At 32.5% G+C, this 14,778-nt stretch overlaps 2 protein-coding genes across 10 annotated transcripts in view; one reads left to right on the top strand and one right to left on the bottom strand.

The window, feature by feature from the left end:
• Positions 1 to 14,778, top strand: part of LOC126741573 (autophagy-related protein 16-1) — a 579,654-nt gene that overhangs the window by 151,464 nt on the left and 413,412 nt on the right. The gene's annotated exons all lie outside the window — the stretch shown is intronic.
• Positions 1 to 14,778, bottom strand: part of LOC126741569 (uncharacterized) — a 251,654-nt gene that overhangs the window by 78,637 nt on the left and 158,239 nt on the right. Inside the window, exon 1 of one of the 7 annotated variants that reach the window (XM_050448041.1) lies at positions 13,654 to 13,673. The exons of 4 other annotated variants lie outside the window; for them this stretch is intronic. Coding sequence is in view for 2 of the 3 variants with exons in the window: in XM_050448035.1 (XP_050303992.1) it covers positions 10,317 to 10,352 (36 nt within the window). In the remaining variant the exon portion in view is untranslated. Of the gene's footprint in view, positions 1 to 10,312; positions 10,448 to 13,653; positions 13,674 to 14,778 lie in introns of those variants that run through there. 2 more of the 7 variants (XM_050448035.1, XM_050448036.1) reach the window with 2 other exon arrangements.

The raw sequence follows: 14,778 nt of genomic DNA, 5'->3' as shown, positions 1-14,778 counted from the left end.
AGAAGATTTACCACTGTATGTATGGCAAAGGGCCCAACCAGATCTACTCTAGTATACGTCTTAAAAACTTCCTGATAAAAGAAGAGGAACTGATTAACAAATCCAAATTAAAGCAAGACAAAGAAAACATGTATCATCTGAGAAACTGTAGAAAGGGTATGGAACATGTGTTTTACAGATTGCATTTCTACTTACTAGGCTTATTGAATGAATGATTAAACAAGCAAAATCTGCGTAGACGATAACACATTCTTCACAAGCGACAAGTTTAAGTTAGACCCTTATGGCATGGTGTGAAGACTCTCAACAATCTTATTGGATTTTGAAGAAATTGGTGCCTCTCGTTATTTAGGCTTCAATTACGAAACCCTTCAAGAAAACAAATCATTGCCTAATTTTCAATAAAATTTTCTGTTACTTCCAGGCAATTGGAGGCTTTCAGGAATAAGAAGAATGACTTCAACTTCAACTACCTGGAAGTAACAGAAAATTACTTCCAGGCAGTTGATATCTTCAAATAGTCAGACAGCTGTGACTTCATCTTCCTGGAAGCTAAAATTACCTAAGGTTTAAAAGAATTCCCTGCTACTTTTAGGCAGTTAAAGTCTTTCAGGGATAAGAACAATGACTTCAACTATCTGGAAGCATTGAAGGCTTTTACGAATAAGAAGAATAAGTTTAACTGCCTGGAATTAACACAAAACTACTTCCAGGCAGGTAATGTTTTCTAATAGTCAGAAAACAAGGCTTTCAACTGCCTGGTACCAAAGACATATTTTAAAACTGATTATACTTTATTTTTAGAAAATTTCCAATTTTAACATTTCTTTACTTCAACCTTTAAAGGCTCTTCTATATTTTACCCTTACATTCCTAATTTTTTTAAAGAACTCTTTTTTGCTCACAAAGATTATCATAATCATAACTCGTTCATTGATTTTACAACAGATTCTTTTCCGTAATGGATGATTTGTACTACCAAATATCACCAATTAATTTTTAATAGATTCTTCCAAATTACATAATATTATATTGACATTATTGACTTACAAATTTCCTTGTAAATACCAACAATTTGGAGTTATTGAGTAGTTTTTTAATACATTAAAAAATCTTGACATTGTCAAACACTTTAAAAAAATCTAAATATTTTGAAAACCCACGTATCGATTTTATTAAGTTTAGGTTTATGTCAAAGCCGATGAGTTTCTTCATCAAAAAGGTCCTTACAAGTTTCTTAGTAAATACCATGAATTTGGATTAATTAAGTAGTTATTCAATGACATTTTCAGATGAAAAATTTAGATTTTATTTAGGCGAATCTAACATTATCTGTATTGGATTGACTTTTTAATAAATGATATTAGCTTAAACATTGCGGAATATGGTCTGGAAGTATAGAAATCTTGCTAAGTATTCTTGTCGAAAATTGACATATCGGAGAGTTATAGAAGACAAGACAAGAAAGCTTTAAAATTTGTTTTACCCCTGGCCTCTTGGTTTGAACGGAGTATATTGAATTTTTATCACTAAAATGAGTCATTTTAACAAAAAAATTCAATACTTTGGATTTATACAATCGTCATTTTCTAAAGTACATTATAATGTTCATAATATGTTTTCTATATATAGAAAGTCTATTAAAATATCGATATTTTGCCTCGTTGGCCTTATCTCCGTGTGAGGTATAGAGCTTGGGCCCAAGATTGCATAGCAACGTTTCATTATCATAAAATTCACCAGAAAATTAGATTTCGCTCCGAGAAAGGAATCATTTTAACACTAAACTGGCGTTGATGTAATGTCGTACGTTTCAATTTGTCTGACATGGTAAGTAGTATAACATTTAATTTGCCACTGGGAAGCTCCACTTTGCTACCACATTTCGTTAAATATATAGGGTGGTGCTAAAAAACCGATGTTTTGTCATCGCCCCATGTCATTTTTGGACAATTTTTTAAGTATTATAATGGCTAGGGCATTCTTGGTGATCCGTAGCCTTGGGTCTTTTTTGTACAATTTTAAAGTAGGGTAGGGCGGGGCTAGTTGAGTCACGGGGCTAGTTGATCCACGCACCATATGACAAAAACCTAACACTTTTTAAGGAATCCGAGTGAACACGAAGCTACGTAGACCGACCGTATTTGTTGATCTCATGAATTTAGTTGATCGCCAGCAGTTGAAGCGGAGGTGTCGTCAATTTTCAATTTTTGCACGCGAAAGTAAAAAATCGATATTGAATGCGTTTTTGGTCCTACTTTGTTATTTTAAAGTTGTGGACTTCAAAGTAAGTACAATATTTGTTCATAACCGTGTTATTTTAATAATATTTAGTTAAAAAATAACAGTTCTAAATATATTTTTTATTATGTGTTGAGCCAAAATTAACGGGGCAAGTTGAGAAATGGCTCAACTAACCCCCTTTTATGTATTTGTTTTATTTTATGTATAAAATAATATTTTTGCTATATTCCTGTTTTATTTTCAGATGCGTACTTACAAGAGGACGACCGCACGTGGAGAGGCGGCAAAAGAGCAGCTATTTAATGCAGCAAAAGCAGTTGAAAATGAGGGAAGAAGTATTAAAACCGCAGCAACTGAATTTGGAATTGATCGAACGACACTGGGCCGATATATAAAAAAATTAAAGAGTGGAGATGAACCAGACGAAGTAACAATGGGATATGTTGCATCTCGCCAAGTTTTTACTTTAGAGCAAGAAGAAATTCTTAAAGATTACTTGCTCAAATTGGCATGCATTTTTTATGGTCTATCGCCAATTGATGTTAGACGCCTAGCCTTCGAAACAAAACCAACAAAATATAACTTAAACCTTCCTGAACCTTGGAAGATAAATAAAATGGCTGGAAAGGACTGGTTGACGGCTTATTTAAAGAGAAACCCTCAGCTCTCAATAAGAAAACCAGAAATGACAAGCTTAGGTAGAGCAACCTCGTTCAATAAACATAATGTTAATGTTTTGTTTATGTTTTTCGAAAAACTTGCCAACGTTATGGACAAATATAAATTTTCGCCATCAAGAATTTGGAACACAGGCGAAACGGACGTGTCTACAGTAACAAAACCTTCAATAATAGTAGCAGCGAAGGGAAAAAGAAACATAGGTGCTGTTACTTCAGGAGAGCGTGGAACTAATGTAACCCTAATTACCGCCGTATCAGCAATAGGGAATACAATACCACCCATGTTTGTCTGTCCCAGAAAAAAATTTGAACCCTATTCTATTTAAAACGGTCCTCCAGAATGCATCGGTGCAGGAAATGCAAGTGGTTGGGTGACTGATTTAGAATTTTATGATTTTATGAAGCATTTCATTAAACATACAAGCCCTACTAAACAGTCTCCTGTTTTACTTATACTGGACAATCATTCATCACATTTATCAATTGAGACCGTATAATATGCAAAGAACAACGAAGTGGTAATGCTTTCATTCCCACCACACTGCACCCACGAACTTCAGCCACTGGACGTGTCAGTCTTCGGGCCTTTCAAGAAGTATTTGGCTTCTGCCTCCGGATGCATGGCTTCGTAACAACCCCGGACAGACAATTAGCATATACGAAATACCAAAAATTGTTGCCACAGCTTTGCCATTAGGAGCTACAAGTTCCAATATAATAAATGGATTTTCAAAAACAGGTATATATCCTTATAATCGTGATATATTTTCTGATACAGATTTCGCGCCATCATATGTGACTGATCGTCCAGTTCCTGAATCTATATCTCAGACTCTGTCGACAGAAAATAACAGCGTTTCTGCCAGCACTTCCCAAACCATAGCTCCAGAAACACCTGATGACAACGCCATACCATCTACATCTACTGGAGTTTTTTTACTTGAAAGCTTGCGGCCTTTGCCTAAGGCAGGACCAAGAAAAACACAAAACCAGAGAAAGAAGAGAGCTTGCGCGATTTTGACAGTCACGCCAGAAAAAGAAGCACTTGCTGAAGAACAAAGCAAAAGGAAAATGAAGTTCTGGTAAAGTAGACAAAAAGAAGAAAGAAGCTGCTAAAAAAGCTATTTTAAGAGATGTGTCCTACTCAGGTAATACACTATTGAAAACTAAAGAACGACGGTCCAATATTACTTCTTCACATTCAGACGATGGAAAGACTCTAGGAGCCGTTGCTCGAGAAAAAGAAAACAAGTTTTCCAAGAACATAAAACAGCATAAAATAAATAAGAAATCTTTTTCCCCATTGCCATCATCTGAGTCTGAAGATGATGAATGTTTATGTCTGATGTGCCTAGCAGCATTTACAGATAGTGTTCCGAGTGAAGAATGGATACAGTGTTCCAATTGCAAAAAATGGGCTCATTTAAGGTGCACTCCGGGTACTAGTATATGTTATATGTGTATAAACTGCGACAGCGATTAGTTTTTAATTTCCAAAATGTTAAATTTAGTTTTGGTAGTAAATTTTTTGAGTATTTCTAAAATTAGATTTTTATTTTTCATTAGAAAACTGACTTAACCAGCCATTATGCTAGTTTAGTTTGTGTGGTTCAACTGACCCCATGTGTCGGTTCAAGTTGCCCCATATTATATGGGTTAAGTTGAGTCAACTGTACCCAGCCATATTGCAGTCATTTTTACCTAAATAAATTAATATTTCGTCAAACTTATTAATTGCTTTTTAAAAACAGATATATACATCAATAATCCCTAAAATGTTTAATTATTTATATTAAATAATAACAACATGACCCGTCATTTTTCCAAGCCCCAACCTACCCTACAATATAATCCAGCATGTAAGAACGAAGCCTAATAAAAGGCTTATGCACTAGTGGCCAGAAGGTAGAACACAACTCGAATATAACCCTGAAATTTAAAGAAATTGTACTAAAAAAGTGCAAGTGGCCGGAGATCTGACACAATTCTCTTTCCTCTCACAATTTTTGTAACTTATTTAAAGCATTCTTAAAGTAGTTTCACAGATGTAAATAGCTCCGCACCGTGCTCCGTGCGGAGCTATTTACATCTGTGGTAGTTTCTTGCCCCCATAAATTTATTTTTTGTACAAATTTAAAATTTTAATATTGACCAGCAGGTACAAAATAATATTAATAAAACCCTGAACATTAAGAAAATTGTACTAGAAATAACCCGAGGTTAAGACGCCTTCATTCTTTGCCTAGCATTCTTTTCTACCCACTAATAATAGGTAGAAAAGAATGCTAATAAAGCCCTGGCATTAAGAAAATTGTTCTAAAAATTCTTTAAAATTTGTTTTTGAATTATTTTCATTTAACTATTAAAAAAATTCAATTTTTTTATATTTAAATGAAAATAGTATAGAAATTTTTATCCTCTATCTAGTCACACATAAGTTCATTTTTGTACAATTAAAAAAAATTACAATCGGCAAGTAAAGAGCTTATTCTTACCAGAACTTTGTACAGTTAAAAATTTGCTTTTTACTAAAAACACATAGTGTGTGACTAAAGGATCTTAAAATGACGCAAGCCTCAACCCCTCTCGCCATTTGCAGAAATTACTAAGACATTTTAAGACAGGTTATAGCGAGAATATTCATACTTTATTTTACTTCATACTTATTCATATTCATCTTAGTTATGCATGGTCAGAGGCTACGCATAAGCAAATACAAGTAAAAAGTTGTATTCAAAAATTTCTTGAAAAAATTATGGTTTGTAGTTATAGGCACAGAAAAATTCGCAGCGCGTATTGACGATACGTAAAGTTTATAGTTTATAGACAGGTGATGCTGTTAGTTGATGTTTTTCCAATTTTAAAAAATTATACGTGTGTAGCATTTTAGTGATGCGTAGCCTATGACCACGCATAAACCGTTATACAATTTAAAAAATTATTACTAATAATGCCTTAAAAAAATATATTTTTTTTATAGTTAATTAGGGATAGTATAGAAATTCTTAGCCTTTATCTAGTCATGCATGTGTCGTTTTTTTGTACAATTTAAAAAAAATCTGCACTCGTTAAGTAAGGGATTTAGAGATTTAAAAAATTTGTACTAAAAACATCTTGTGTGTGTGGCCAATTAATAGAATTCTCTTCCCTCTCTCAGTATTTTTATAATTTACAAAGACATTTTAAGAGAGGTGATGCATGGAAGATGTTTGTACAATTTTAAAACTTTGTTCTAACAAATACGTGGGTAGCCTCTTAGTGATGCGGAGCCTCTGGCCATGCATGAACCTTTTTTGAAAAAAAATTTTATTCAAAAATGAATTGAAAATATTTTCAATTTCTTTAATAGTTTAAAACGTATACACTAGGCAAATAAATGGCAAAAGATTGATGCAACTTTGTACAATTTAAAAGAGGGCTGAAGCTACCCGCCATCAAGCGTATATTATTAAGTTCTTGCTAAATTAATAATAGAAATACTTGCATGGTAGTGATAGTATGTAGTAGATACTTGCATGTACAAGTTGAATGCAGTTAAGTATTTAAAAAAATATATAATTTCTTTTAATTGTACAAAAATCAACCTATACGTGGCCAAAGTCTTTATATACACTCCAATAATGCTGGTTCATATTAGCACTGTATTACTTATCATTTATGAGTTCCCACACTCGGAGCTTAATTACAAGCTTAAACTTTGCAACATTGAAGTTAATGTGTTACCACACAAGAATAATCTTAATAATAACTTTTGATCGCTCCTATTAAGCTTAATAAAAACAATCCGTAATTGAGATTCTCCTCATTAATCATCGTCACGTATCAACAAGTAATTTAACGAATCCAGATAAGTATTTAATGGTAATTTTAAGAAATGACTGCTTTCAATGGCGTAAAGTACCAATATTAGACGGCACAAGAAAATTACATAAATCGCAGCAGTTCTTAAGGCGAGGTCAGTGTTATTTCACTTCTACACTTGACCGAACAACAATAAATGTTGCACGGCAGACGGGCAGTACCTGCTTTACTTTTACTTTTAAGCATAAGCAGTCAGTCGTTAGTAATATATCACTATCTCCCATGTTTACGACCGTAAACTCATTTATATAAACACGAACGCTCACTTTAATATAATATTGTTTATAGTACGTACAGTTTATGTTCATTATGCCTTTGATAATGGCGGCTTTAAATTATTGTTAGTCTCGAATAGATATTTCTGTGTGGCATTATTGATGGTGACGTTTATGAGGCTCACCGTGTAAATGGTATCGCTAATACCACTACCATGTATGAAAATGCTCAAAGCGGGTGTTAAATGAATAAGGAAACTGTGGCGGAATTAGCGAATGGCTTTACTATGACAATAAGTCAATAGATTTGTCGGTTTTCTCACGCTTACTGTGAACATGGTTGCATGAATTTCTTCTTTATTATCAGTTCATTTAACTCAATCTATTTAAGCATGATTTTGGTGCTCATGGTTCAGTTTAATGATCTTCTCTAGTGTTTAAACATAAATGTTTAATCACTTACTATCCACAATCTTCGATTATTAAATATCAGTTTAATCAATTCAATGGCCATCACATAGAACATGTCATTGGAAACAAAGTTTTTTTTATAGATACTGATATAGATTGAAGCTTGGATAAGTTTAATAAAGACAACTTTTCACGCCGTTTTATCGCGATTTATTATTGTGTAATCGATGGTTAAACTCGTCGTTGAGTTGAATTTGCAATAAATTATTTTTTTATTGATTGAGTGGAGCAAGTTTTTATACAGAGGCCGTTTGGTATTGCTTTAATCAACGGCCTTGATACGTGATGATTTTTAGATGAATACCATCTTAGTTGAGCGTTTTGATTGACCAGTTTGTCGGTTACTTTTTACAGTATTAATTAACCAGAATTCATCTATGGAGTCTCCTTCATAATGTTTTGAAGGAGTTATGAAAATAGCTTGCACAGGTTGGAAGTTATATGAAAAAATCGCAAATAGTAATTTAAAAAGAACAGAATAATTCTGGTGAGCATTAAAACTGGCTCTAGCTCAAAAAGTATTAGGCTTATACAAATGGTTTATATATTAAATAGTTCATTAGAAAACGTTTTTTTCTTTAAAGACTTCATTTAAGTATTTCAAACACTTTAAGCACTTCCTACAAAATTGGAACATTTGCTAGAAAAATTACCTAGAAATCAAAATTGATCTAGTTTGGTCAATTATTTACATAGATTCATCTATGGAGTCACCGTTCAGACTTGCTTCATTGCTTGGTGAGTCCATCTGTGTTAACTCTTTGTGCAGATTCTGTTGGGTGTAGTGCTTATCATGAACGAAAAGGTTGGCTCAGCTGTCATGAGTCAATATTTAGGTTCCTTGTTTGAATCGTATCAAGGAATGAAGCATATTAGAAGTTGAATATAAAATATTCAAAGTTAAAAGAGATTAGAAGTTCAAAATTTTTAGATAGGATAATCTTAGAAAATCTAAGAAATGCGAAGGAACATAATGAAATACTAGAAAATTTGTTAAAAAAAATACCCTTAAACCAAAATTGACAGTTTAGTAAATTTTGCATCCAGAATCAATTCTTTGAATGCACAGAATGCATCTCTAAAGTCGCTTCTACAACTTTGTGAAGAAATTAAGAAAATATCTTTAGGTCGGAAGTTATATGGAAAAATGTTTTAATACAATTAAACAATTTAAAGTTTGTTCTAAAAACCTCAAATCTAAGGAGCATTAGATCTTGACTAGTAAAATTAGTTCTAGCTCAGAAAGTGTTATATCTGCAGAATTGGTTCATATACAAAATTGTTCTTCAGAAAACGCCTCTTCTTTGGGTAAAAATTTAATTAAGTATCTCAAACACTTTTCAAGTAATTTATCAAAAATCAGAAAGCTTACTAAAAAAATTACCACGTCACCAAAATTGATTTAGTGATCAGATTTTTTACATAGAATTTGTCCAATATCTGAAATAATTTTCAAGTAATTCCTAAAAAAAATCAGAAAGTTTATTTACTTTAAATTCCCACAACACCAAAATTGATCTAGTTTCGCCAATTTTTCATCTAGGTCCAGATTTATATTCATCTATGAAGTCTAATTTGAAGAATATTTGAAAATAAGTTAAATAGTTTGGATTTTATATGAGAAAATGTTTAGGGATAATAAGAAAAATTCAAAGTCTTAAATTTTTATCAAAAAGCTGAAATCTGGTAAGCGTTGGACCGCGGTAGGCAAAACTCGTTCTTACTCAGAGAGTATGAGACTCACAGAAATGCTTCACATATTAACATTTTTTCTCAGAAAATTCTTATTCTTTGAGTAAAAACTTGATTTAAGTATCGCAAAAAGTTTTCAAGTGATTCCTAAAAAACTAGAAAATTTACTAAAAAAAATATCCTCAAACCAAAATTGATCTAGTTTGGTCAATTTTTCATCTTGGATCAGATTTTTTACACAGAACTCATGTATGGAGTTCCTTCTAAAATGTTGTGCAGAAATTTGAAAAATATCTAATCTAGATCTGCAGTTATATGGAGTTAAAAAAGTTTGCAATTTAAAGACCCTAAATCTGATGAGCGTTATGTATAACTGGTTATATCTCAAAAAGTACAAGACTCAAAAAAAAGGCTCATACTTTATGGTTGAAAATATACTTGATATACTTTATACTTGAAAATATTCTTTAGAAAACACGTTTTTTTCTACTGAACGATCCATTTTAATGCTTCAAATAGTTTTCAAGTTATCACGTTTTTAAATAAATATGCCTCGTACCCATTTAACTTATGCACATTTTTTGCAGAAATTGGATGCTCTCAGTTAACCATTAAATATTTAACCTCTTTTGGCATATCAAAAATGCGATTGAACATCATTGCATAATGTTGAAATGGTTCATATATTAAATTGTTCCTCAGAAAATGCATGCTATTCAAATAAGAATTGCAATTAATCTTTCATAATTCTCAAGTGATTATTTAGAAATTCAAAAGTTTAGACTTTATTATTTGGGAATAATAAATAGTCTCTAAAGGAATTCTTCCTTTAGCATCAAATTTTTTACATGAAATTCATCTATGAAGTCCTCTCTAATGTTGTGAAGAGATTATAAAAATAGTTTAAATAGATTGGAAGTTATATGAAGTTAAACAATTTAAAGATCTCAAGTCTGGTAAGCATTAGGTCTTGGCCAGCAAAACTGATTATATCTTAGAAAGTATTAGACCCATAAAAATGGTTTATGAGAATATTCCTTGGAAAACACATTTTCTTCTAGTGATACTCGCATTAATTCATTAATGCACCAGATAGTTTTCAAGTTATCACTTTTGTAAATAAATGTGCGTCGTATCCATTTAACTTACGTACATTTTTTGCAACAACCGGATATTTTGGGTTAACCATTACATGTTTACCCTTTTTCAGCTTGTCAAAGTGCAATAGAACAACACTGCATAAACTAAACCAGATTTCGTGAAACCCACATACAAAATAAATCTTATTTATGCACGAACGTAACGTTATCTAATGTCAACCGAAGAAAATATTTCATAGAATTATTGCGCTACTCCACCTACTGCTTTAATCCTCGTATGTAAACAAGGATAACAGATTGGCCGGGTAATCTCATTAAGCAAGCATGCAATGAGATTAACAGGCCATAAACTATCCGCATCCCTTAACGCCGCACCACAAATCTTATCCGAGAACGTGAAAAAAAATTACAGAAAATTAACATATCAAAATACCAAAACCTGCGCATTGAAATTCATCGGAGACTGAAACATAAATTAAAGCCTCAGCCGCCGAGAGCGTGCGTGTTTTATAAATGACCGGACTAAATAAATAGCAAATAATTATTTTCCTTAAAAATGCTTTTGCCAAGTTAAAAATGGTGATTATGCGTGTATGACTAGCATGCGATGCTTAAGAGCCCCGGCCTAATTATTATTGTAATAATTCTTCGGGATATAACGTACCGTAACTGAATAAAACAGTCAATCAAGAGATTCTTTTATTGCGCAACCAATGTCGCTAATACTTCTGCAACAAGAATGAAATTGATACCATAAAGACATAAGCAATTAAATAAAATCCTATTGCGCCAATACAAGACGAAACTTATGCAACAATTATCGCTGTTGCAATACTTGATGCGATACTTCAGGTATTTAGTGGTCTTGGGGCTACATATTGAAATATTTAACAAATTTTGAAGTCCATCAAGAACCTGCGCAAAGAAATTTAATTATATTTCCAGGATTCTCAATTCTATCATTTTGCTTGTGAAATATTAACCAACTTAGAATCAACTTCATACATTTGTTGCACAACATCTATCGCCAATACGCACCAAGCCTGATAACATAAATCTAAAATGTCATTCCAATAAGTCAATACTACTGCACCGATACAACTGTTTCTCTACATGTTGCTTATGAACCAAACGCTGTTTGTTGGTCAGATGATATCGTATGCAAATCGATATTTTTATTTCTCAGTTCTGTCATTTTCTTTGTAAATATAAACACATCATATCTTCAAATTGTTAACTAATTTAGAATCAACTTGATTGTTTTCTTGCACAACTAATGTCGCCGATACGTACCAATAAGTGTGATAAAATAAATCTAAAATAAATAAATCATTTTAAGAAACCAATCCTGCTGCATCGAGACAACTGTTGCGCTACATGTTCCTACATGAAATTATGTTTATTTATTTTTGTTTGTGCCGAGCCCAAAGTTGCACATTTTTTTTTAAATTCGGATTTTTACCTCTGTCTCTTGTCTTGTGGATATAGTAATAATTATGAAATATTGCTAACTTAAAATCAACTTTATACATTTGTTGCGCAACATATATCGCCAATATTTGTACAGTAAGCATGAGAATATGAAATTAAAATGTTATGTATCGTATAAAACATACAAAGTTTGTTGCGCAATAAGTCTTTGCACATATTTTTTCTGCACACCTGTAATATATTTGAACCTACCGGATTTCTTGGCAAAAGAGCAGCAAAACGTAAAATTAATTCTAATAAGTAATTAACTCTGTCGAGGAGATCGCCGAACAAAATTATATAAAAATCTAGATTTTTGGAGATGTAAACGTACATAACTATTAAACGTTAACCAACTAGTATCAATTCAATAGCTTTGTTGCGCAACAAATGTCGTTAATACCTACGAACAAGCGTAATAACACAAATCTAAAATGTTATGCCAACAAACCAACCCTGCTGCACCAATGCGAGTGTTGCGCTACACGGTTTACGTTAAACAAATCCTGTTTGCTACCTCATAACTGTTGCACAGATATTGCATTCATATCATAGATCTTAATTTCTTATTTCTGTCATTTTGTTTGTGGATATAAACGCATCATAACTATAAAACGTTTGCTTGCCAGTCGTTGACAAATCGAGTTTGTTGTGCGGTTTTTGTTGCATTGCATTTTGTTGCAGCTGATTTGTGATTACGCAGCTTGAGCAAATAATCAAGCGAGATGTTTGCTCATATTTAAATATGAATAAGCAATAAACTACTTAGGAAAGTTATTTATCACGCAGGCCTACAAGTAGTACATATCTATTATCCTGTTATACAAGAATGTTGCGCAACATGTCGGGCGTTTAAAAAAATGATAAGGTCGCGCAATGTTTGTGGCACCGATAATATAAGAATCAACAGTAGAGCAAAAATTAAATTAAATTTTTATTTATTTTCTTGTTGCACTGTTTAATGCGTGGTAGCTGTTGTACAGATATTGTTTGCATATCACGATCTTTATTTCTTACTTCTGTCATTTTGGTTGGAGATATAAACGCATCATAACTACGAAACGTTGACACCCACATGAAACTTTTGGCAAATTGGGATTTTACTCCCAGGCTTTGCACTTCTGTCAATTTGCTTGTGAAATATTAACCAACTTGTAATTTACATAATACATTTGTTGCGCAACCTATATCGCCTACATGTATACAATAAGGATGATGAGATAAAACCAAAATGTTTTAGCGAAAAAGCGATGTCTTTTGAATAATATAAAAATCAAATTATAGTTATTATTTGTTATCTTGTTGCATTATTTAAAGTGGCGAGAAACTTTATATTAACTAGATAGGAATTGACAATATTTGTTGCGCTACAAGAGCGATGTGATGATGAACATCAGCAAAACTTCTTCCGTAAAAAGCCCAAAACCCACTTAGGTAAAGCCGCAGTAAAAAATTACTTAGTAAAGTTTCAAGTTGCGTGCATGTATAATTATTATAATAATATAATTATTATTCAAATTCCACATGTACAATAACTATGAAAGGTCAAGCTAAAAATTCACTTAATACAAGTTCCCAGTGACTCAAGTAATGCGCAACTAAGAAATGCAATAGTTGAACAATCCGAGTTGGTTGAGTGAAGCTTGTTGCAGATGTTTCGCTAGCATTTTGGATTCTTGCATGCGTATTTGCAATAATTTTTAAAAAATTATTGCGAGACCATGCGTTAGAAATTTTATAAGAATCCGCATCTTCACTACTCAATTCTTCTATAATTACGAAACTATCACGGTATTTACTGCAGATACCAAAGTTGCATGCAACTGAGCGAATACCTATTGGCCATATTTGTTGCGCAACATAGCCTCCTCTAATCTGCATACAAAATAATGTTTTCTTTTCTAATTAAAAAAAACTTACATGGCGCTTCTCTTGCTGTTACAATCACTTTATTACCACAGATCTTCTTCAGTCAAGAACCCAAAACCCACTAAACCTTAATTTGCGAATTCCAAATGACATTTGCATATTATTTAAAAGACGTACGGACAATCAAGTGTGGAGAAGGGGAAACTCATCAAGAATTCGGATTTTGTCATTCACATGTTCCCGTTTCACCTGAAAGAACTTCAGGTTATTTACATTCATTACTCGAGATTGTTCTTCGGGTTAATCTCCTGATAAATCAGACTGGCCAGTGGCTTTTTACGAGTTTTAAATTGGGATATTGCCAATTCGGAAGCATGTTATTTGTTGCTTTATTATTTTTTAAATACCTAAATTACTGACTTTCTTGGCTAATTGGCGAATAAACTTGTTGAATATTAAAGAACGAGTACTTAAAAGCTTAGCGGCAATCAGGATTAATTGTGATAAACATTTATTAATGTAGCTAATAGGATTCTCTGTTTTGTTCACATTGCCTTAATCTAGTAGACTATTAAAGAGGAGATCCATTCACCATTCCATTGACCATAGATCCATTTCAATAAAGAACCCGAAAAAACGTCACCCAATCCTCATTAAGACAAAGACAATAGCTTGAAATTTAGTGATCTTAACTATTCCATCCTGGAAACACCTTGGAGGAATCTGAGCACTTATGTAACAAAGAGGTTCTGTTCTACGAAGCTCATTGGAAGATATTTTTCTAGTAACGGGAGGGTTAAAAGGAGAGCTTGTATAAGGGCAGCCAGTAAGTCACCTTTTAGATTTAGCTCAATCCCTCTATGCTAATTGTCTAAACAGGTTATGTTGGGTGAAGTGCTACTCGTAAATCAAAAATTTGCCTCAGAAATGAAGATCCAGATAAAGTCTTTCTCTAAAAATTGAACTTTCAGCAAAAAATATTTAAATTTTTAAATAAACATGTTAAATATATTACATTTTTAATAATTTAGACTAAATTTTCAATTAAATACTTATCTTACTTTCATTAAATAAGGCAAACAAAGACACAAGTAGTCAGTTAATTATCGCATTTTTTATCATCATGTTTTTCTATTGGATCAGTTAAGTAAGACTTAACTGATCCAATAGAGACCG

Source organism: Anthonomus grandis, chromosome 10 (assembly GCF_022605725.1).
Source record: "Anthonomus grandis grandis chromosome 10, icAntGran1.3, whole genome shotgun sequence".
Lineage (NCBI taxonomy): Eukaryota > Metazoa > Arthropoda > Insecta > Coleoptera > Curculionidae > Anthonomus > Anthonomus grandis.
Note: the sequence above shows the minus strand (reverse complement) of the source record. Positions and strands in the feature narration are given on the sequence as shown.